This window comes from Alexandromys fortis, unplaced genomic scaffold (genome assembly GCF_014885135.2).
Source record: "Alexandromys fortis isolate MF-2015 unplaced genomic scaffold, M_Fortis_MF-2015_v1.1 scaffold_130, whole genome shotgun sequence".
NCBI classification, from domain to species: domain Eukaryota; kingdom Metazoa; phylum Chordata; class Mammalia; order Rodentia; family Cricetidae; genus Alexandromys; species Alexandromys fortis.
The window spans coordinates 3,236,579-3,259,101 of NW_026068016.1; the positions used below are offsets into that span (position 1 = coordinate 3,236,579).

A 22,523-nucleotide genomic window follows, 5' to 3' on the forward strand; every position below is an offset into this window, starting at 1 on the left:
CTCCCCTCCCCTCCCCTCCCCTCCCCTCTCCTCTCCTGTCCTCTCCTCCCTCCAAACTGCCCAGCCTCAGATATTTCACTAGAGCAACTGAAACCACAATGATATATATAAGACATATGGTATCCTAATTTTTGACAAGTGCGCCAAACAGGCAAAAGCCAAGGATTGTTTCAACAAATAGCATCGAAACAACTAGAAATCCACACACAGAGAAATGGAATTGGATCTTCATCTTACAGCATATATAAAAACAACTAGAAATGGATAAAAGATTTAAACATACGACCTCTAACAGAAGGGCTGGGCATGTAACTCAGGGATGGAGTAGTTGCCTAGCATGTACAAAGCTCTGGGTTTTACTTCTCACACTTAAACATGCCATGCCAGGGCTCAGTTACAAACACCTTTCATTTCAGTATTTAAGAGGCAGAGGCAGAGGATCTCTGTGAGTTCAAGGCCAGTCAGGGATACAAAATAAGACCCTGTTTCAAAAAGAAAACAAAACAAAAAATGCCAAGACCTCAAATTCTTAAACTCAGAGAGTGAGAAGACCGAAGATAGAAAAGAGTTGGGGGTGTCCACATGGTTGGTTTCCGGGCTGTTGTACAGATAACAAAACAAAGGTGGCAGGCAGAGCTACATCAGAATGAAGGGCACTCAGTGAGCCAAGTGGCCCTCAAGCTTCTGAGAGAAAAACGTTTACAAACTGCCTGTCTGGCAAGGGCTTAATATCTAAAATAGGCAAAGAGTGCCTGTCCTCCAAAAGCAAAACAAACAACACAGAGCTCAGCAAACCCAGGCAGGCTGAAAATGTGCAAAATTTAAATTGGCATTTATTTAAAGACATTGTACAAATCCACAACGATCAACAGATGTTAATACATCAACAGATACAGTAAAAAAGATGCTTAGGATCAGTAAGTTGCCAATCAAAACCACGATGCAGTTCACGTCATGCCTGTTAGGACCACTTCACAAAGAAAAAGGAAGCAGAACAGAAAGTCATGGCTGGGGAGAATGAGGAGAAATGAGGAGAAATGGGAACCTTTGTGCCACGTTAATAGGAAGAGACACGGCATGGCTTCTGTTGAACACAGGATGGGGGCTCCTCAAAAGGAACAAAACATCCCCAAACTGTCATACGAGCCCACAAACCTACATCTAACTACCTATTAAAAGAGTCGAACTCCAGATCTCTGCGAGATACTTACTACTGTGGTCATTGCAGCAGCATCTACAGTGTCCATCAAAAAGGAATGGGTGGGGAAAAGAGAAAAGTCAGTCTAGACAAGGAAATCTCATCACATTCTGCAATATGGATGCGTTTTGAGATCATATGATATTCATAGTAAGCAGGTCATAGAAGGAAAGCTGTGTGATTCACTTGCAGGAGAAGAGGCTGTGGGGGAGGGAGGGAGAGAGAAGATGCTGCCCAATGGGCGGAAAGATCCAGTCATGCACCAGGCAAAGCTTCCAGGACCCTGTGGTAGAACACCGCTTTTAATCCACAACACAGGAGTGTGTGTGTGCTTAAGATGAATGAAGCTAGCTCTCACATTGTGTTGTTACACAATCAAAGTAAAAGTGAACACACCTCAGAGTAGTAATCACAAAAGTGCAAGTAACAAAAGGATTACCTGTCCAACCAGTGAGGATTTCAAAACGCCTCTGGGCTCTCCCGTAGGTGCTCCTTTACTTGGGGTGCCCTGTAGATTGGCAGGCCCTGTTCATTTCAAGAAACACTTTGGAAGTATGCATCGAAAGGTCTTTAAAATGTGTACACCCTTTGATGTAGTAATTATTTGTAGAGCTCCATTTCTGCAAAATTGTAACAGATGCAAATACCTTTATAAGTGAAAAAAATTAAAAATATTCCATAAGGGAGAAATGATTAATAAATGTTGATACTTTTGATCAAATTCCCCAAATTATCATGAGGGTTTAGTTTTAAAAAAACCACTCGGAATCTAATATTAAAAGGAAAAATCAGGACAACAAATTCTGTAAGGGAGGATATGTCAAATACAAAATGTGCACTCGCAAATACAAAGAAAGAAAGCGGGGGAAAGCCTGCAATTTGAAGTAAAAATACTTGCTACCAGCCTGGTGGCCTGAGACCTATGTGTGCATGCACGTTTCCTTCCTTCAGACAAATAAATAAAGGTGTAAAAATATGTTTTAAAAAGGAAAACACAGCATGATAAATAGGGTTATTTCCAGTCGAGTATATGGGCGATTTTTAAAAATGGGTTTCAAAAATTCCTCTTCCTCACAGTTTCCAAGTGCTTGGCAAAGAACTCACATTGCTTTCTCAGTCAGAAACAAATAGCAGCATGATGCCTACTTAAAGACACGGTTTAAAAGTCAAATGTCTGATGCTTCACACCCATGAAATCTACTTTTCCAAATACCTATTTTCGAGACAGAACTGCTGTTCCTTAGTTTTTGTAAAGATAAATATGGTGTGATCAAAAGTTAGACTCTTCATTCTAGAAATATGGTGATGTGTATGGCAGGTTTTATTTCAAGTATGTCAAAATAAATATAACCTTTGACTAAAGCTCTTCCATTGAAAGGGAAGGAGGTGGATCTATCAGGGAGAGACATCAAGGGGAAGCATTGAGTTATTTTAGAAACTAAGGCTTCTGAAGTGGTTTGGGGACATACACGACAGAGCCAGCAGGGAGGGTAGGGAAGGGGCTGGTGGGGGAGGCAAGGACAGCCAACCCCACCCTGGCTCTCAGTGGATTGGCAGATGGTATAGCCAGATTGTCCCACCAGCCTAGAGCTAGTAAAACAATTACGTTACATTGGGTGGGGGGGAATAAGTTCCTGTTACAGTTGGATTCCAAGTGTTAGCTGGGATGCTGGTTATGCTCTTAGTGGTGTAAGCTGCAAGCAGATACCTGATGAGGGGAGGGATGGGAATAGAGAGATACAGTTTGGCTTTTTTAGGGTCCCAGAGCATCGCTACTAAGAACATCAAGTCCACCACTACCTCCCAGCTCCGCTGTTTGATATCATTTGAGGAGTATTCATTTATTTTCACTCATAGCTGCTTCCTAAAAATCAGCAAAAGCAAATCTGGGGACTTGGGAACCACCTAGAAAGAGGACACAGTTTTAATGGGCCCACACTGTGTTTAAAGGGCAGTCAAGCAGAGCATATCATACATGCAAATCCCAAAACGCTTGAATGTATTTCTGACCATTCAATATTGGGAGGTTAAGCATAATCAGGGCTGGGGACTTAAAACGTGATTCCCATACAGAGGAGTGAGCTGTCATTGTCACGTGGCAATAATTAGGTAGAGATGAGTGTCTGATACTCCCTTGAGAGGGCACAGGCCACCAACGTGCCACAGTCCTCATTTGAATTTCCCATGCCTGTGTCCCTTAAGCATGTATTCCTGCTGGCGGTCAGCAGACTGACTCTGGAAGCTTGCAAGGCTTACAGTGACTGGCAGAAGTGATCTACCTACTAGCCCTGCCTGAGCTGCCTAACATCAAAGTCTACATTGATAGAAAAACTCAGAGAAAGCAACACTACGTGTAAGTAACTTTCATAAAGACAGACGTGATTAGATGCTACCCTGTGACAGGCCTGAGTCAGGCTGGGAGAGAAAGATGCCCCTGTGGAGGCAAAGGTGTCTGGGCGGCTGATAGCAATGGAGGAAGCTCTGCCAATGCCCAGACAGCTTATGGGCAACTTAGCCTAGAGTTTGGAACTTAGTAGGAGGTGAGTAAGTATTGTCTCCATCCTCCCATCAGCAGATGTGGAGCGCAGCAAGAAAGAAACGGAGCCAGAACAGTGTAAGCAAGCAGGAAACCACAGCATGCCAAGAGAGAAAGGGGGAACTGTAGACTAGAGATCAGCAGCAGCAATGGGGGCACTCTGGAGAAGTTCAGATGACAGAGTTAGGTACTGTAATTAGGGATATGGATAACTATGGCACGATTCAAAGGGCCGTTGGTAGTCACACATCTATACAGTAAGTAGGACCAGAGAGGAAAGAAAGCTACACTAATCTCACAAAAATCTAACAACACTGTGTGAAGAGGAAGAATTCAACTCTCCAGTGGAGGGTCGCTGCTTAAACCTTTTACATTTTCACAGCAGAGCAAACTCCAGAGGATATGTACAGTAAGCTGGATAGCTGTCTTTAGTATGAGAACAGAATTTCTGCCATTAGCGGAAATAAGGTAATTGCTTAATAAAGTTTATTTTAGGCTCATCAATAGTGTGGCTTTTGTTACTCTGGAGTAATTTATTTCTAAAGCCTCAATTAAAAGAAGAAAAAGCCAGTTACTAACTGAAGTAAAATTCCAGAAAGCATGACACAGTAATAGCCTGTCAGAGAGTGATACACACTCAGCGCTGAACAGAAGAATGGAAGGCTACCCATGCAATTATTTCTCTGATAGCTCTTAGAGTCATAGCCTAAGTGTGTGTGTGTGTGTGTGTGTGTGTGTGTGACACTAGCTGTTTATACATCGGGTAGCTTTTGCAGTATTTATTTCTTTAAATATTTAATAGTCTGGAAAGGCAGTGACAGGCAATAATATGTAGCGTCTCTAGCGTGTTGCAAGGGCTTAATAAATGCTAGAATAATAAATTCCTCTATGATGAAAAACAGCAGTCAGTAAAACTATCACAGTCTATGATATTTTAAAGACATAGTAATGTAAAAAACATAAAATACAAACGGTGCTTTGATTAAACCACGGCAATAAAGGAACATTTGTATTCATTAAAAAACAAGTCCACCTAGGTAATTCCCTAGGGGGTTAAAAGAAGGGACAGTGACGTATAAGGGATTTAAAATAAAGTTTAACTTTTTGTTTTCCTTCTTTCTCTCCTCCTTCTTCCTTCTCTTTTCTCTGTTCTCCCTTCTTTCCCTTGAAGTGGTGGGGAGCTCCTGGTGCCTCCCAAGTCCCTCCCCCAGCCCCCAGCCCCTGACTAATGAACAGATTCCTGCCGTTTTCCCGCTATCCTCAAGAGCTTGACCTTAGAAGCAGAGACCCCCAGGTCGGTGTGGGCAGCACTTCCAACGTGAACACGGACACGGCAAGCAAAATGCCGGGCTTCCAACCAGGGCCGGGCAGAGAGCCCCGGGCACGCGGCTGAGGCCGGAGGACCCCGCAATCCAACTTTCCGGAGGAAGTGGGGAGAAAAACAGAGCTGCCCCTTTAAGGGCTTCCCTTCCCCTTTACTCTATGTTTACATAACACAGGGCGCTCGCTGGCCGCGGGGGTTGGCGGGCGGGCAGGCGGGGGCCTCGGGAGCGCGGAGGCGCGGGCGGCGACGCGGCCGCCCCACCTGCCCGGCCCGCTCGGCCCCCCGGCGGCGCGCGCTCCTCCTCCCGCGGGGCTCGGGTCGGCCGCTCGCATTCCGTGCCGGGTCGGGCTCGCGGCGGCCGCGGAGCGCGGAGCTCGAGGGGGAAGCCGGCGGGCGACGCGCGCAGCCACGACGGAGCAGCCGCGGGACTGGCCGCCCCGCGCCCCGTTTGCCGCCGTGCCGTTCCCCGGCGCGCTCACCCCGTTTTCGGGATGGGAGTGTAGCGGTGGCGCGGACTCGGCGGGGATCGCGGTGGAGGCGGCTGCGGCGGCCGAGCGCGGCTCCATGTTTTCCCCCGGCCAGGAGGAGCCCAGCGCCCCCGACAAGGAGCCGGTGAAATACGGGGAGCTGGTGGTCCTGGGGTGAGTTGGGGCCACGGGCGTCGGGGCGTCGCGGAGGGATGCGCTCCCTCGGGCCCGGGTCCCCGGGGCGCTCTGTGCCGCGACCCGGAGAGTGCTTGGGCACCGTGTGGCGTCGCTCGGTGCAGCCGGGAGCTGGCGGCGGTTGGGGACTTCTGGTCCCCGAGCACCACGAGCGCCGAGCCCCGGCCCCGGAGCCCATAGCGCGTTCCGCCGGGGCTGCGCATTGTTCCGGTCTGTGACCCGGGCGGCCCGGCTGGCCTCCGCTTTTCTGCTCCCTGAGTGAGCCCGGCTGAGGGCCTGGACCGGCTCCTGGTTTTCTCAGGTCCCCTCACCCACAGTTCCCGGATTCCCCGGCACTCCGCACCACTCAGGCCCCCGCACCCCTGGGTCTCCGTACCCCTCGGGCCCGGGCCTTGCAGATACCCTCGGGGCGGCTGTGGGGAGCTCGCCAGCTTGCCCGCCTCGACTCCCACTCCGTTGGTGAAACCACATTTTGAAGATAGTAATTATCTACAATCGTTAAACGGCAGCAATTAGAGACTTCATCTACTTCCTGAGCTTCCTTGTGACATTTCTATTGTTTACCCGTAATAAGCCAGGAGGGAGGCTTCGCAGGATTAAAGTGGGCAATGAAAACGGAGTGCGAGGGGGAGGCGGAAAGTGCTGGAAACTCCGAGCTGGAGCAACTTGGGTTTGGTGCTGCTGGGAAGGATTGTTTTCCCTTTGGATGTGCCAGCTCCAGGGAACCCGCGCTTTTGTCTTCGGTTGAAAGATCTGTATTCAGACCGGCACGGGCGCTGCTGGGTGGGCTTAGACACGCGAGGAGCCCTCCCTATGCAGAGACACTGGCAACTTGGGAGAAATGCGTTTTGCTGACTACGTTGAAGTAAGTGCCGGCTTAAAAATAATTTTTAAAAACACTTGAGCGTCTAGAGTTAACTCGTCTACAGTTTCCTAGTCTTCCTCGGGTTGTAACTAGCATTTCAAGTGGGGTGGTACTGGAAATACCATTGCTTATTTGGAAGCTCAGCAGATGAGCGCCTTCCGCACCTGCACGGGAATTGTATGCACTTAAGAGACTTGTCAGAGTTCGCAGGGAAGAGGGAGGAGTAACAGGGGAAAGCCACAGTTTAGTCTGTCTTATGTAACTTCAGCCTAGCCTAATTTTGTGGAGTTTGGTTTTGTTTATGTGGCTGGCTTCAGAGTATGCTTAACACTGAATTTGACACAGAAGATTAACTTGTGCCAGAGCCATTTCGCTATTTCCTTTTGAGGCAATCTGCTGAGATGTTTCAGAGTAGTGTAGAATGAGTCTGGAGAGGTTTTGTGTTCATAGCCAGAGAAAGGATTTATGCCAGAGACTTGTCATGTAGTGTCTATGTGAATACATTGCCGGTAGCACCTGCACCACCCTTTACTGGGCTTTTCCTGGAGCCAGGACGGCGCAGTGGTTTCTTACCTAATGGCTGGAGGCAGACAGAACGCTCACCTCTATACTACATGCCAACTACGTCGTGGGCATAGGGTATTGTATGGTGGTAGATGGAACACTTCCATTTTGGTGCTGATTAAGGTATAAGTAGAAAGAAAGATGAATAAGTGGGTAGGTAAAAATTTCAGGGGTTGCCACTTTTTCAGCAGAAGTTGGTTAACAGTGGAGCACGCTATTATTGGTGGGTGTTGCTTCTTGCTAGCTTAGGGGAGCTCTTTAAGGGAGAAGAATGGGAGTAGCAGATGCTGGTCCGGATTGTGTATCCCTGAATTGTGTCTGTCCCCCACCCCTCATATTTCTGAGTCTTGCACACTAAAAGTGCATGTAAAATAGAGAACTAGTTAGGTTTTAATGAAGCCTTATGTTCCACCCACTGGACTTGAGAGAATGTTTTTAGAAATAGCAAGTGCATTTAAATAGAAACTGCTATCACTGCATGCCTGGTCCTTTGGGACATGAATATGGGTGAGCAGAGACTGTCTAGGAAATTTTCTTGATGAAATTACTCTTGAGGCTAAGAATGGTCTGCGTTAGTTAATGCTAGAATTTCTTGTTTACTTGTGAAGTACAGTAGTTTTATTTTAGCTGCTGTTCTGAATTGCATGGTAAAATGTTACTAGGAAATTTGTAGAGCAAACTGAGAAGTTGATTTAGGTTTAGATCTACATTCTAATGCTTGTGATTCTTGTCCTAGGTTGCACAATATGAGAAAATGCCACATAGGATTTTAATGGGGTCATCTTGTTCTAGTCAGACAAGTGGAATTTGAATTATTTGCTAATTCTAGCCAGCTATTGTCTCATAGTCACAAATCTTGGTTGTGGCCACTACTTAATTGAAGGCGGAGAAATGATTGATCTAGTTACTCTTTTTAGCCAAGTATTTTATTTTTATTTATTTATTTATTTATTTATTTATTTATTTATTTATTTATTTATTTGTTTTTGGTTTTTCAAGACAGAGTTTCTCTATGAAATAGCCCTGGCTGTCCTGGAACTTGCTTGGTAGACCAGGCTGGCCTCAACCTCACTGAGATCCACCTGCCTCTGCCTCCCCAGTGCTGAAACTAAAAGCCTGTGCCACCACTGCCCCGGCTAGCTGAGAATTTAAACTTGGCTATCACTTTAAAGTTGGGGAAGTAGTTTGGGATTTAAGAGCTATTCAGTGTGATGGGACCCTGATTAAATAAAGTCTTGTTCTCTGACCTCTCTGTTTCTTTAGCAATATCAAGATAGTCCCCAAGAAGGCTTTCTGGCATATACTCTGTTCTGTCTGCAGGCACCAATTGGGGACACACATAGTTAACAAAGACTAAATAGCCTGAAATGGGCTGATTCTGTGAGTCTTAAAGTGATAGTGCTAGAACTCACATGGGCACGCATCCAGTGTCAGAGCGGCAGAGAAGCAGCTAGTGCTGGGCTGGGGGAGAGGGCTCAGTGTGCTTGCTGCACAGGCATGGGAACCTGGGTCAAAGGCAGAGGACTGCCTCTGTGACCCCAACCCTGGGGAGGCAGAGACTCGTGGATCCCGGGGGCTCTCAGGATGGCCAGTCTAGCCCAAATGGCCAGCTTCAAATTCAGTGAAAGGTCATGCCTCAAAAATTAAAGTGGAGAGTGACAGTGGAAAAGACCTTACATTGGCTTCTGTGAGTGTGACATACACACATACCCCCCCACAGTCCGCATGAGACAGTGAGATGATTGCCCTTTTTCAAGTAGTTATGCACAAAACAGACTTTTAAAAGTTGTAACAGTGTACAGATTGACTAATTGGTATTTCATGTAAAAGATCATGCAGATTTGGAAAAATTTTCTGCTCTGAGTTTCAGAAAGACGGAGATGGGGCTGGTGAGATGCTCAGTAGGTGTGAGTGCTCGCCATCAAGGCTGGTAAACTGAGTTTGACCCAGAGTTCACATAGTAGAGACCAAGATCTAAGGGGCAGCACACACATGCTCCTCTATTCCACATCACACGTGCCCCTCTATTCCCACCACACCTGCACGGCAGCACACACGTGTTCCTCTATTCTCACCACACCTGCACAGCAGCACACACGTGTTCCTCTATTCCCACCACACCTGCACGGCAGCACACACGTGCCCCTCTATTCCCACCACACCTGCACGGCAGCACACACGTGCCCCTCTATTCCCACCACACCTGCATGGCAGCACACATGTGCCCCTCTATTCCCCAAAGTAGATAAATGTAATTACATTTTAGGAAAAAAAAATCTTGTTTTGAAGTTAAGCAGCCTGAAACAGACCGAAGGAGAAAATTGTATTATTTAGCCCTTCACAAAGAAAGCAGTGCTCCTGAAAGGCTGGGTGCTCCTGTGTTGGACCTGTCTCTGCTTTCATGGTTTCCTGCCTGCAGACTGACTAGCTGAGCTGCCAGGGCCTCAGAGCCCCTTCTGAAGTCATTCTGAAGCATGCGCTCTCTTGCTGACGAGTGGCCCATCAGGTTTTGGGGATAAAAATATATTGCTCAGTCTCTTGGTTCCCGCAGCTCACAAATGGGTGTGCATTTGTAAGGCTCCAGTTCGGAGTTGACATGTCACCAAAAATAACGGGTTTTTCTTTCTTTTTTCCACGCTCTGAGCAAAAGCTTCTAAATCTAGCGTCCACAAATGGAATCCAGGTAAGCCACACCTGGGATTTGGAAAGAACTCTTTCATCTTTACAATTCTCCACTCGAAGTATAGCATTTCACTCAGGAGAAGAGGCAACAGCAAGGCCTGCTGCCTGTTTGCTACTTAATGTCTTAATACGAGTACAGATGCAGGCAGGTCATGGTAGTGCTCGTGTGGAATCCTCGGGAGTTTGTGACCATCCTCAGCTAGTGGCCAGCTTGTGCTAACGGAGACCCTGCTCATATATAATATATAGTGCACGAGGTATGGTTGAGAGTATGACTCAGTGGTGAAGCTACTGCCTACTAGCATGGGCAAGGCCCTGCAGCACTTCAAAACAGACTCCTAGAAGCACCTGTGATTATTTTCTAGTCTAAAGCTGTTTTGATAACTAAGTAATAATTTCATTGCTAATTCATTGTATCTTATCCATTGAAAACTGTTTTGTGCTGGGTGGTGGTGGTTCTCGCCTTTAACCCCAGCACGGAGGAGGCAGAAACATGGGAATCTCTTTGAGTTTGAGGCCAGTCTCTACAGAGAGAGTTCCAGGACAGCCAGGATGGTTATACAGAAAAAACCCTGTCTTAAAAACCCCAAACCAAAAATAAAGCAACAACAAAATTCTTTTGCTGAGAGGGCTCAGTAGGGTTCACCAGACTGCTAAAAGGTCCTTGGCACAAAAATAGATAGATAGATAGATAGATAGATAGATAGATAGATAGATGATAGATAGACAGACAGACAGGTGATAAATAGGTAGATAGGTAGATAGATCGTAGATAGATAGATAGACAGATAGGTTTAAGAAACCCTTGCAGTCAAGGCTCCTCATTCACTGTTACTAGAAATGAAGCCCTTGGGCAGGTGCCTGCTTCTCCTTCGATTGGCAGCTTTTCTGTGAGGTGAGACGAAGGGCTCTGTTGCTTGACCACATAATGGACTTTTATTTATTTATAAAAGCTCTTATCCATGTGTGCTTTCTTGCTGTGCTCTTTGGCCTTGCCTTGGCTGCCTCTCTCTGGTAGTAAGGAGGACACTTACAGTATCATTTACTGTATGCTTCCCCCTTTAAAAGTTGTACTCTAATTTGAGCCCAAAGATGTCAAGCATTGTATTTTGTAGACTAAAAGATCATTGACTGTTTTAAAATAAACAGAATCTTTGCTGCCGCTCAGCCTGGTGAGTGATGTGGAGAGCTATGGCCAGTCTGTCTGTGGGGGAGTGCCTTCTGTGGATGAGTGCCTTCTGTGGGTGAGTGCCTTCTGTGGGTGAGTGCCTTCTGTGGGTGAGTGCCTTCTGTGGATGAGTGTCTGCAGGCTAATATGGATCATGGTGTTAATGGCTTTGGGTTGCTTTGTTTTCCTTTGCTAACTTTAGCCTTGTTTGGTGTGTGTGGCTGTCTGTGTGGCTTTGGGGTTGCCAGTCTGGCTTTTTTTGGGATTTGTTTCTTTAACATGCCAAGACTGGAAACTTTATTAGAACTTTTTATTTGGAATGTAGTTATGCGATTATTATTTCAAGATGCTCTGTATAAACAAAATAAAACCAGATTGATTCAGGGTCCATTGACTTTACAATATGTATTTATCCAAAAAATAAAATATAGACAAAATGAAACAAAACGAGACATGGCATTCAACCCATTGAGGGAGAATGGTATGGCACCTTGGGCTGTGTACAGGGGTTGTGACCTCCCTGAAGTGATGACATGGAGTTGTAGGTTGGCTTTAAGTGACCATAACATCAACACATGAGCATTGGCGTGGGAGAAAAATACCCACGGAAAGGAATTGCTACTGCCCATGATTTAATTAAAGGATTCTCCTGGGGTGTGCAGAGACCTGTTTCATTAAAGGAAAATGAAGGTTAAATGATTGACTTACAAGTTCTTATGGAACTTATTGTCATTTTCTGGAAAACATAATTACAAATTCAGAATGTGCTCCATATGCCCTAGTTTTGCAAAATCAGCTAATCCACACCATTCTCTCAGCCACCTCCTATGTGATGATGGGTCTGGGGGTATGGCTGTCCTCTTTGATGATGGGTCTGGGGGTGTGGCTGTCCCTGTGATGATGGGTCTGGGGGTGTGGCTATCCTGTGTGATGATGGGTCTGGGGGTGTGGCTATCCTGTGTGATGATGGGTCTGGGGGTGTGGCTGTCCCTGTGATGATGGGTCTGGGGGTGTGTCTTGTGATTTATGAGAAGCAATAAAGAGCGGCTCTTCCAATTGATTCAGTGATATCTCTTTAATAATGCCATGTTTCCACCACACATGCATTGTGATATGTTTCCTCAAGTGGGAGAGGAGGGGTGGAGCCCCATCAGGCAAGCCAGGAATTTATTCGTTCAACAAATATTTGTTGGGTGTCTACCCTCCCAGACCCCGGGGAATGCAGCTAGAAAATAAGGCAGGCAGGATTCCCACCCTGGTGAGCTGCCGGGTATTCTTGTCACATCCCCTCAGGGACCAGCTGTCACTGAAGCCAAGTTTACTTATTTATCCTCCAGATATTTGAGTATCTTTAAATATTGTTAGAAGCCATGCTTGGTACTCAGATGTACAGGATAGACTTAGTCCTTGCTGCAAAGTTTCCAGCATAACCAGGAAGAGCAAAAGGCTGTGATGCTTGCATACTGGCATGTAGCAAAAGGTTGTAATGCGTGCTGGCATGTAGCAAAAGGCTGTGATGCGTTCTAGCATGTAGTGAAAGGCTGTGATGCGTACTGGCATGTAGCAAAAGGCTGTGGTGCATGCTGGCATGTAGCAAAAGGCTGTGGTGCATGCTGGCATGTAGCTAAAGGCTGTGGTGCATGCTGGCATGTAGCAAAAGGCTGTGGTGCATGCTGGCATGTATCTAAAGGCTGTAATGCATGCTGGCATGTAGCAAAAGGCTGTGGTGTGTGCTGTCATGTAGTAGCAGACCTTCTGTCCCCTGCTAGGATGAGGAGAGGAGGCCTGGAGAGAGGCAAGAGACTACAGAGTAGGCTGATATTTGGGAGCACAGGAGGGTGCTGTGCACAGTTCCTTCAGGAATGTGATTGAACAGAATAATGAAGTAAGGTGTGAGATGGGAATGGAGCTGGGCACGAGAGGGTTATGCATTGTTGGAAGAGTTTGAATTCTTAGGCCGATGGGAGACAACTGTAGGGTCAGAATAGGAAGGCTGTGGACAAGCCTTCAACAAAGAGGACATAGAGGTGATGGAGGAGGAAACTGAGATAGAATCCACCAAGGCAAAGAGAATGGGCTGTGAGCCAGAGACCAGCGGCCTGGCTTTCCAGACCCTGCTTCCTGTCACTGGGACCTTAGTGCCCCACGTCCTGTCTGATGGATCAGTTTGTTCACTGACTTCAGTCTTACTGGCTAAGGCCTGGCCCTATCCCTGGACCATTGTTGCAAATAAGCACCTTCTCTGTTTCCATCATTTACTTTTGAGGGGCAGAATTGGCAAGCATGCAGGCAGGCAAAAAGCAGAATTTCAGAGAATGAGTAGGCGTGCCCAAGGGGTGGAGTAGGCTAGGGATGATGATGGTGGGACACCTTTCAGGTAGAACAGTGCAGGAAAAGCAGCTGAGAAAACAGTCCTCTCCTCCGGGCATCCACCGTTTTGTTTTTCATTGACATGTCTTTATATTTTTTCCTTGTTAATGCAGATTCTGCCGTTACAGCCCAAAGGTATTGTGGTATTCACTCTGTCTGCTAAGGAGGCACGGCACTTTCCCAAAGGGAAAGCAGAGGGACAGATACGAAGACCGGTATTACTAGGAGCATGGGTCAGGTAGAAGTGACAAGGTGGTGCATGCATGTACCCCTTCTGCCCAGACAGAGCATGCACCGAAACCTCACTCACTTCCCTGGACACGCCCTTACGGGCCGGGACCCGTGACTTGGCCATCTGTGGGCGCTGGCACGACGGTGCTCACGGAGTGCCTGTCTCCTTGAGGAACCACTGACAGCAGCTATTCCCATTTCAGCTCTTGTTTGTTTTTCTTTCCATGAGTTCCCCAACAGTCGTTTTGTCACCTGCACAGAGTCCTCGCGGGGAGGCAGCCCATCTGTTGTGACTTTGCCAGCTGCTCCGAGCTGCATTGCAGCACCGCGGTGGCATTAAAAGGCTGTGGTCATTAATGCAAGCTAGCTATGGCTGGAAATCCTGTGGCCCGCAAGCGTGTCGGGTGGCAACCTAATGCATATGCAGCAGAAGCATTGCAGCTTCGGGTCAAGAAGGACTGGGGTTTTCTTTCCCGCCATCCACGACACGCTTCTTCACCCAGACACTTCGCTCGCCTTGCTTCTTGTGTTTTCAGCTCAAGGAAAATCCAGTTTTAGGATAAGACATGATTTCTGCAAGCTTCCTGCTTCTGTTCTAATTAGTAATGGTCTAACAGAGTTTAACCAGAGGCAGTTGCTGTGTTCTACTTGTAAGTTTGGTGCAGGAAAATGGGCTCTTAAGCACCATAGCAAGCTCCTCAGAGGAGCCTTGGCCTCTTCCTTTCCTTTTTCTGCCCTTCCCTGTCCTCCACATCCTTTCCCATCCCCCTGGTCTTCTCTTCTTGTTCCTGCACTGTGTGTGTGAATTGTCACCCAACACTTCCTGGTCTCTGTAATTGGGTTTTCCTGGGACACTCAAGGACTGGCTGGTTCTTTGTTCAGAAGTACTGTACACGTGGGAATTTGCTTTTGCCCAGATTCCAGAAAACTCTGCAGACTAGCCCTCTACTTTTCAAGACGTTTTCCCATGCTGCAGCTGTTTTCACTTAATATGCCCGGTGCTTCATCTTTAATTCATTCAGAGACAGAATTGCACTGAGCTACTGAGGTGGCGTGGAGGCCATCTTCCCAGGTGCTCACGGGGCTGCTGGGGATCAGAGACGGAAGTCAGGTCTCTGACCTCACCTCTGCTCTAGTCACACAGACAGAGCTCCCCCTGTCCTTCCTGGAGTGCTGGACATCACAGGCTGGTGAACCCTTCCCCTTCAGACCTGCAGGCTGCAATTTGCTTTGGTCACCATGGTGGAAGTCACGTGGCTCAACTTCTATGCTTTGCCTTCAGGGCTGCTGCAGCCTCTGCCCTTCACCGCCCACCCCTGGGGCCATCATATCAGAGTACCTTAGACAAGAGGACACCAGAAACTTAACTTGTTATAGTTACGGAGGCCTCTGTTGTTGGCTAACCTGCTCACATGTTCTCTGGCTTCTTTACCTTGTCGTCCTGCCTCTGGATGGGCCTTCTCTCATTACCTCATTTAACTTTAATTACCTCTCCTAAGGCCATCTCTAAACACAGCTACATCCTGGGGCTTTCTGGGGCTAGTACTTACACTTGAATCTTACGGGAAGCACAATTTACACCATGATTTCCCGTAGAGGAGGGTTACCACGTCAAGAAGTCTGACCACTCTCCTGGAGAGAGTGGTGCTGGCATACTAGAGATTTACAGAAGGCTTGCATGACCGGTGCAGCCAAGGAAGGCTAAGGACCTACAAGGGAGCCCATCATAGCTCTTTGGGCCCATTAAGCTGCCAGTTGGCATCACCCAGAACAACATGGAAGTCTCTCTTCACCATCCTCTGCCTAAATGAAAGACTTGTGAGTAGACAGGGTGGGGAGTAGGGGCTGGGATGTGGGGTGGATGCGGTGTGCTGCCGGGCACTGCCGGGCGCTGCCCTGTGCTGCCGGGTGCTGCCCTGTGCTGCCCTGTGCTGCCCTGTGCTGCTGGTTGCTCCCGGGTGCTGCCCGGTGCTGCTGGGAGCTGCCCGGTGCTGCCCTGAACTACCACACTCTGCATTTGCTCACTTGTCGGGTCTGACAGCTGAGATGAAGGACGCTCATGGAGCTTTCGTTGAGCTGTTTTTCTTTCCTTTAGGTTATTGATTGTTTTAATTACAGTATTTTGGATGAGTTATTCTAAACGTTAAATAGTGTAGGGTTTGAGACTCCTAGCTAACGAAAGCGTCTGTGGAATAACTTTATCAAATGTTACCTGTGAGGTTCCTTGCACAATCTCCATCCTCCTGGGTACCACGTGAGAGCAGGCAGCTAACCACTAAACCGTCTGAACTGAGAACAGTGCTTCTGGAGAGTTCCACATGAACAGAATAGCTTTCACCTGGGACAGCTAAGTGCGTGACAGAATTTCAGGCTCTTAAAGGTCATCTGATGTGAAGTAATAGAGCGAGCAGAGGCTTGAGAAGGGGTAAGAATCCCTGCCAGCATCCTTTAGGAATGGGACTCTGGCTAGACCAGAAGAAATATCTTCGCATTGTGTCTGAGCACAAGCGACAGCGTAGAAAGCTCGTGTAGATCTTTGGGACTTCGGGAAGCAAGAATTAGTACAGTTGCAAACCACCAAAGGCCTTGCACGTGCCATGGAGAACTGCTCTATTCTGGCTGAGAAGCAAACAAAGGCAGACGGTGGCTGTGGTGGTGTGCAATTTTGAGGGGGACTGCAGAGCAGCCAGATGTGGTACCAACAATGCAACAGCCTTTCCCATGCTGGGTAGGGAGCAGACATGGGAGCCGATGCTGGCTCTAAACTGGACATATCCCTCAGGAGGAACAAACAAACAAACTAGTGACACATAGAACAGAAGCTCTTCTTGTAGGTAGCGAAGAGAAATGTGATTTCTATGGTTTACCTAAACAGTTTCTCCTTCGAATCAACAAAGTGTTAGGCGGGACTTTCAAATGCTGTATTTTTAAGTTTCTAGCATTTGCAGTTTTGTAGTGTTAACACTGAAAACTGCAGTAGTATTTGGGTCCACATAGAAAATTACATGTGTTCCTACTAGGGTGTATTTTACTAAAACAAGATTGAGCAAGCATCCGAATTGAGTGGCGGGAGCCGTCAGTTTTGTCTAGTTTCAGCTAGCGCTCACGAGTGCAGAGGAACAGCACCCGCAGGACGTCACGCGCGCAGCCTTGCTAGGCGTTTTTGTGCCACCTTTCCAGGATTGGGTCCCATTATTCGGGCAGTGAGGGCCAAGCTTAGAGACTCTTCCCAGCTCCCCTGGCGGCAGAGCACTGTGTATGGCCCAGAAGTTTGACCCCTTCCACTCAGCAGAGAGGTGTTACTAGGGAGCTAGAAGGGTTACTTGAGGCAGCCTTTGAGTCATTTTTAGGGGAGACTTTGATTCTTCTGAGCTGAAGTACAGAAGCCACAGGGACATTGGAACCTTGAGACTGACATGCTTGGGAAGGAGATGGAGCTGGAGAGTGTGGCTAGCCTGGTATCAGGAAGTCAGTAGACCCGGGGACTGACCCTAGCCCCTATTTTCTTGAACCTTGTAGTATACTGGCAGAAAGGACTTTGAGCAAATTACACCTAGCTAGGTTCTGCCAAGTATGAGGGTAGACATGGGGGCAAAGCTTGGGCTTTGTGTGGGGGAGGGGTTCTCTGGCTGCACCTCAGCGGGAGTGAAAGGATTTGTTAGGAGCTATTGGTTGGGGGAGCATGGGTCAGTGAGGTGAGAACACGGTTTACTAAGCTCTGGGAGAGCTTGGGGAGTTGAGAGACTCAGAGTGCTTGGAAATCAAACCGGGGCTGGCCTTCTGGAAATCCCTGCAAAGGCAGAGGCTGTGGCCAGGGCAACCCCACTGAGAGCAGGCCAGAGAGCCTTCTCTGTGCAGATGCTCCTGTGGGAGGAATGCTGGGGCCTGACTCTGTATTCCTCTCCTGCCTAGGGACGGTCACTCTGCGTGGGTCTAGCACCCATGTGGCAGTGGCATTTCTGGAGCAGTGTGGAGTGTGGGCATTTCCTCACATGCTTTTATTTTTGAGTTATGAACTACAAGTGATGAGTGTATTAGGATTGAACCCCAGTGGCCGAGTCGTCAGGGATTTGATAACATCTTCCCTTTCTACACCTTCCCACACCCCCTCCAGCCTGGCATCCCAGCAGGCCCAGGTCATGGTGTCCCTTTGAGTGTCTTCTGGGGTGGGAGGAAGTGGATGACATCAGAGACCACTGTTCCTTTCCTTTTCTTAGGAGGCCCAGTGTTCTCTCTAATAGATAGTACAGGAAGCTGCTGCCTGCTGTCTTCCAGACCATCGCTGTGGTAGCCGGATGCAGGCCGTTCCCTCTACTGGAGTGTCCCCCCACCAGAAGGAGTGTGCACAGGGCCTGGCCTCTTGCTCCAGACCCGCTCCCCTGATGTGTAACTAGGCAGAATTCAGTTTTAGTGATGTTTGAGGGAGTCCTGATTGTTGCTTGCCTGCCCTGCTCTGCCCTTCCCTTCCCTGCTCCCTTCTTCATGTCTGCCTGGCCTTCAGGGTGTGCCAGTCCCATTGAGTCGAAGCAGCGCCTCCTGGTGCTGTAAGAACTCGAGTTTGAGGTCTCCCCTGAGGAGGAAGCATCTGGTGCTGAGCCTTTGCTTTTCTCAGAGGTCCTGATGTGGCTTCTGACCTTACTCTCACCTAAGTCCTTTGTGAAGCATTGCTGGCCCCAGGCTTTGAACTCTGAGGGAGGTGGCCTCATTTCTTGTCCAGTAGTGAGGAAGCCAAGGATTTAGAGCTTTGACTTGAGACCCTCCCCCCAATGCTGGCACCACCCCTTGCCCCTTACTCTTCCTCCTCCCCCTTTTTCTCAGCCAGGGTTGCTTGTAGCCCAGAGATCTGCACCACCTGGTTTCATCTTGCAGGACTTTAGGGGTGCTGGGGATGGAACTAAGGGGCGGGCTTCCTGTATGCTGGGCATACGTTCTGTTCTCTCATCAGAGCTACAGTGTGCAGCTGAGTTCAGCTAGGCCTGCATCTCCACTGCAGTCAGATGCTCTACAGTCAGATGCTCCAGGGTCAGATGCTTTGCAGAGCTGATGCTCCGCAGAGTCTGATGCTCCGCAGAGTCAGATGCTCTAGAGTCAGCTGCTCCACAGGGTCAGCTACTCCACAGAGTCAGATGCTCTACAGAGTCAGATGCTCTAGAGTTAGATGCTCCACAGCTTCCTCTGCTCGGCAGCAACTTTACATTCTTTAACTGACTTTCTCAGGGTAACCTGCACTGGATTGTTTTCCTTAAACACCCAATGCAAGACTTCATTTCTTTCAGGAAGTTGCCAGCAGTAAAAGTGTTTTCTTGTGTTTATAGCTTAGATTAGCTTCTTTAGTAAAAAAAGTTTCCTTTGTTCCTGGTGAAGAGACACCATGATCACTGTAGCTCTTATTAAAAAAACATTTAATTGGGGCTGGCTTGCAGTTCAGAGGTTCAGTCCATTATCATCGTGGTGGGATGTGATGGTGTGCAGGCAGAAATGTTGGAGAAGGAGCTGAGAGTTCTATATCTTGACCCCAAGGCAACAGGAAGTGGACTGATACACTGGGTATGATTTGATCATATAGGAAACTTCAAAGCCTGCCCCTATAGTGACACACTTTTTCCAACCAGGACATACAAAGCCACACTTCCTAATAGTGCTATTCCCTCTGACCTTATGGGCACTAATTACATTCAAACTACCATACTGTGCACTGTGTGTGTGTGAGAGAGAGAGACAGGGTTTCTTTGTGTCTTAGGTATGGCTGTCTTGGAATTCACTTTGTAGATCAGACTGGCCTCAAACTCTCAGAGATCCACCTGTCTCTGCCTATTGAGTGCTGAGATTAAAGGCTTGCACCACCACACCTAACCCTGGTGCACTTTAAAACACTAAATGCATGAGTTTTACTCCTGTCGTCTTCCCTGGATGGATTGCAGTTGGGTTGGTGGCTGAAGGAACGCACGCCTTGATCACCTAGAACGGCAGTCCTCAACTTGTGAGCTCTGACCCTTTAGGGGATCGCGTATTAGATATCCTTCATGTCAGATACTTACACCGTGTTTATATTAGATATCCTATGTATCAGATATTTATGTTGTGATTCGTAATAATAGCAAAAGTATAGTGATGAAGTGGCAATGAAATAACTTTATGGTCTGGGTCACCACAGCTTGAGGAACTGTATTAACTGAAGGGTTGAGAACCACTGGTCTCTGTAGCGTCTACGGGGATCTGCCAAGGGACAGTTTAACCTTGCCCCTGCAGCACACAGCCTTGGAACCCTTCTGTTTGCCGTGGTGGGAATGGCTGCGTGGAGCAGCATTTTTATTAGGCTGATCATGTAAGGAAGAAGCTTTAGTGACATTTTCCTTCCTCGGTAAAGATTGGCGTGGTCTGTATCTCACTGTTTCTGCCTGTGGAGTTTTCCTTTCCTGTCTCTTGTTCCTCCTGTTATTGATTAAGGGGAAAGACTCACAATCCTGTCTCCTCAGTATGGCTTTTTCCAGGAATGGAACTCGGCTCATCTGGGAGCAGAGGCCCCCAGCAGGATGGGAAAGGGGCCTTTGCTTGCTTATCCTGAGTGTTAAGCTGGACCAGATTCCAGCTTTAGGGCTTTGGTGGAACACAGTGACTTAGACCCTGGGAAAGCTTTATGGTGTGGGGACTAACTCTTCCTGTGACCTATGACCTGGTGAGGGACCTATGACCCCGGGTTTCTCAAAACATTCTTAGCAAACAGGCATCCTAAGATGCCAACTGGCCAAATGCCAGGGGACAAATGTAGCATCTTCATGAGCAACATTAGATGTTATGTGGGGGAAAGCAGAGATCTGAGAATGTTACAGGGAAGTGACTCAATCAGCCATTTGTGATAATGCAATGAACCACCCGGGGTGAGATTCAGTGAATTACTGCCGCACTGCAGGTGGCTGCTTAGGTGATACTGATTTAATATTGAAAGATATCACAGTCCCCGCCCCCAGATGAGAGAGAAGAAAATGTCTTCATTGCTGTAGTCATTTTTATCCCCCTCCACCACCTGATTGCCATATTCATGCTTTGAGGTTTTGCTTGGGAATCCTCTTGGGGAGCGCAGGGTGTTAACTGCCCATAGGATGTGGGAGCACAGGGTTCTATGGATAGACAGACAGGAGAGGACCCTAGGCCTTTCCCACCATGAGGGGCTTATTAAAGGACCCAAGCTCCTGCCATGGGCTCAAACATAACCGTTCTAGAGGAGGTGATGCCAGTTTTCCCCACTGAACAAACCAAATGTGGAAAACTGGGGCATCGAGTGTCTGTACGACCACCAACGGACCTTGAAATGGAGGAACTGAAGACAGTCTCATGGTTCAAGTCCCGCATCTCAGCTTCTGGAAGATCGTGTCACCGTGTTCCATGGCTCCAGACTGAAGACGCTGCGTTGGGAATAATTTTCATTCAAGATGAGAAGCAGGTAAGGCAGTGGCTGTAGTTGGCAGTGCCGAAGACTCCCTTCTGGATCAGCAGGGCGTAGGATAGGGGTAGAGGCTCTGGAAGTCCTGCTGGAGCTGGCTCTGCTGTTGACTTTTCCCTGGAGTTCCTCTTCTGGGAACTTCTTGCCGTTGGCTCCCTGCAGACCTCTGTGGACAACAGTGGACTCCATCCGGGAGAGAAGGACTGAAGGTCCGTCTGTGTGAGTCTCTGGACTACTACACTTTACAGTAAACTCCATCACCCTTCTTCAGCTGGGCACCTGCAGCTTCTCTAGGTTACGTTCACTTTAAGTTACGAGTCCTGGATTCCTGCAGCTTTCGGATGTTAACACCGATCGCTTTAGCTTTCCTTCACTGAGAAGACTGTAAAGAGAAACAGTTTTTAAGGAAGATCATGTACACTCTAGCAACATGGTGATACCCCGAAGAGCTGTAGTAACAAGTTTGTAAAAAGAGTGTATTTGAAAGACTGCTAATTTTCTTTTTTTGCAATCCGCTCTGTAGTTATGCTTCCTGTACAGATACCTCCTGCTCTTCCCTTTATGCAGCTATGCAACCCTTTGAAACCTGCGCCACCAACCTGCTTTTGGAGAGAGTGATTCATGCTAAAATTGAAAATAAGTCCAGTATAGCTGATCTTCATCAGAGTAGGTCTGAGTTAATCTGCCATTTAGAACAGACACTCATTTTAGGAGGGTGAGGAAGGACAGGAGTTGTCCTATCATTTCTAAGGTCCCTGTCCTCATAGGGTACACCAGAGGAGGCCCAAACAGACCAGGAGATTTCAGGAAGAGCAGCATATATGCGAGGGGCGTGGCTTCTGAGTGAGCCTCTGTTGGCAGAGGAAAAGACACTTCCAGGGCAGTAAAGTTTATGCTTCCTTCCGGGCTTTCCCTCCAGAATCTCTTCCATGCTTCTGCACAGGGCTCCTTGTGCCTTCTTGAAATCCAGGGCTCCTGCCCACCTCATCCTGCTTACCTGAGGGGCCTGGCTGCCTCCCACATTTCCGCCTCCTCCCACAGCGGGATTGCCTAGTGAGGCTTCCTGGCCTGTGTGTCCCCGCAGCTGCTCTGTGTCCCAGCGCTGGACGCAGTACCTACCACAGCAAGAATGGGCAGGAAGCGTAAAGAAACACTTTCCTGGGTGTAGGAAAAGCTGCTCTCCTTGGTGCCTTGTTTTGGTTTTTAAAGTATATTCTGTACACTAATGTAGGTATTTTCGTATTCATACATCACTGGGCTTCTAAAGTGTTTTGCTGAGGTGCAGGAGGCCGTAAAGTTGCCAGTGTACAGATGTGGGGAGCTCAGTGGCAGCTGAATGTCCCTGGAATGAGATTAATTAAAGAATTACAGAATTAAATTTTTTCTTCTGAGCTTTAACAAAGATAAGGCATTAAAAAGGGCAAATACAGGTCTATGACAGCAGCTTTGACTTCTGTAGCTGGAGTATTAGAAACTCCCCAG

At 47.9% G+C, this 22,523-nt stretch overlaps 1 protein-coding gene across 4 annotated transcripts in view; it reads left to right on the forward strand.

Annotated features, from left to right (window-relative positions):
* Positions 1 to 5,297: 5,297 nt before the first annotated feature.
* Positions 5,298 to 22,523, forward strand: part of Peli2 (pellino E3 ubiquitin protein ligase family member 2) — a 141,135-nt gene continuing 123,909 nt past the window's right edge. The window contains exon 1 of one of the 4 annotated variants that reach the window (XM_050162402.1): positions 5,298 to 5,699. In XM_050162402.1, the coding sequence (XP_050018359.1) occupies positions 5,623 to 5,699 (77 nt within the window). In that variant the 5' untranslated portion in view covers positions 5,298 to 5,622. Of the gene's footprint in view, positions 5,700 to 6,307; positions 6,586 to 22,523 lie in introns of those variants that run through there. The other 3 variants (XM_050162404.1, XM_050162400.1, XM_050162401.1) reach the window with 3 other exon arrangements.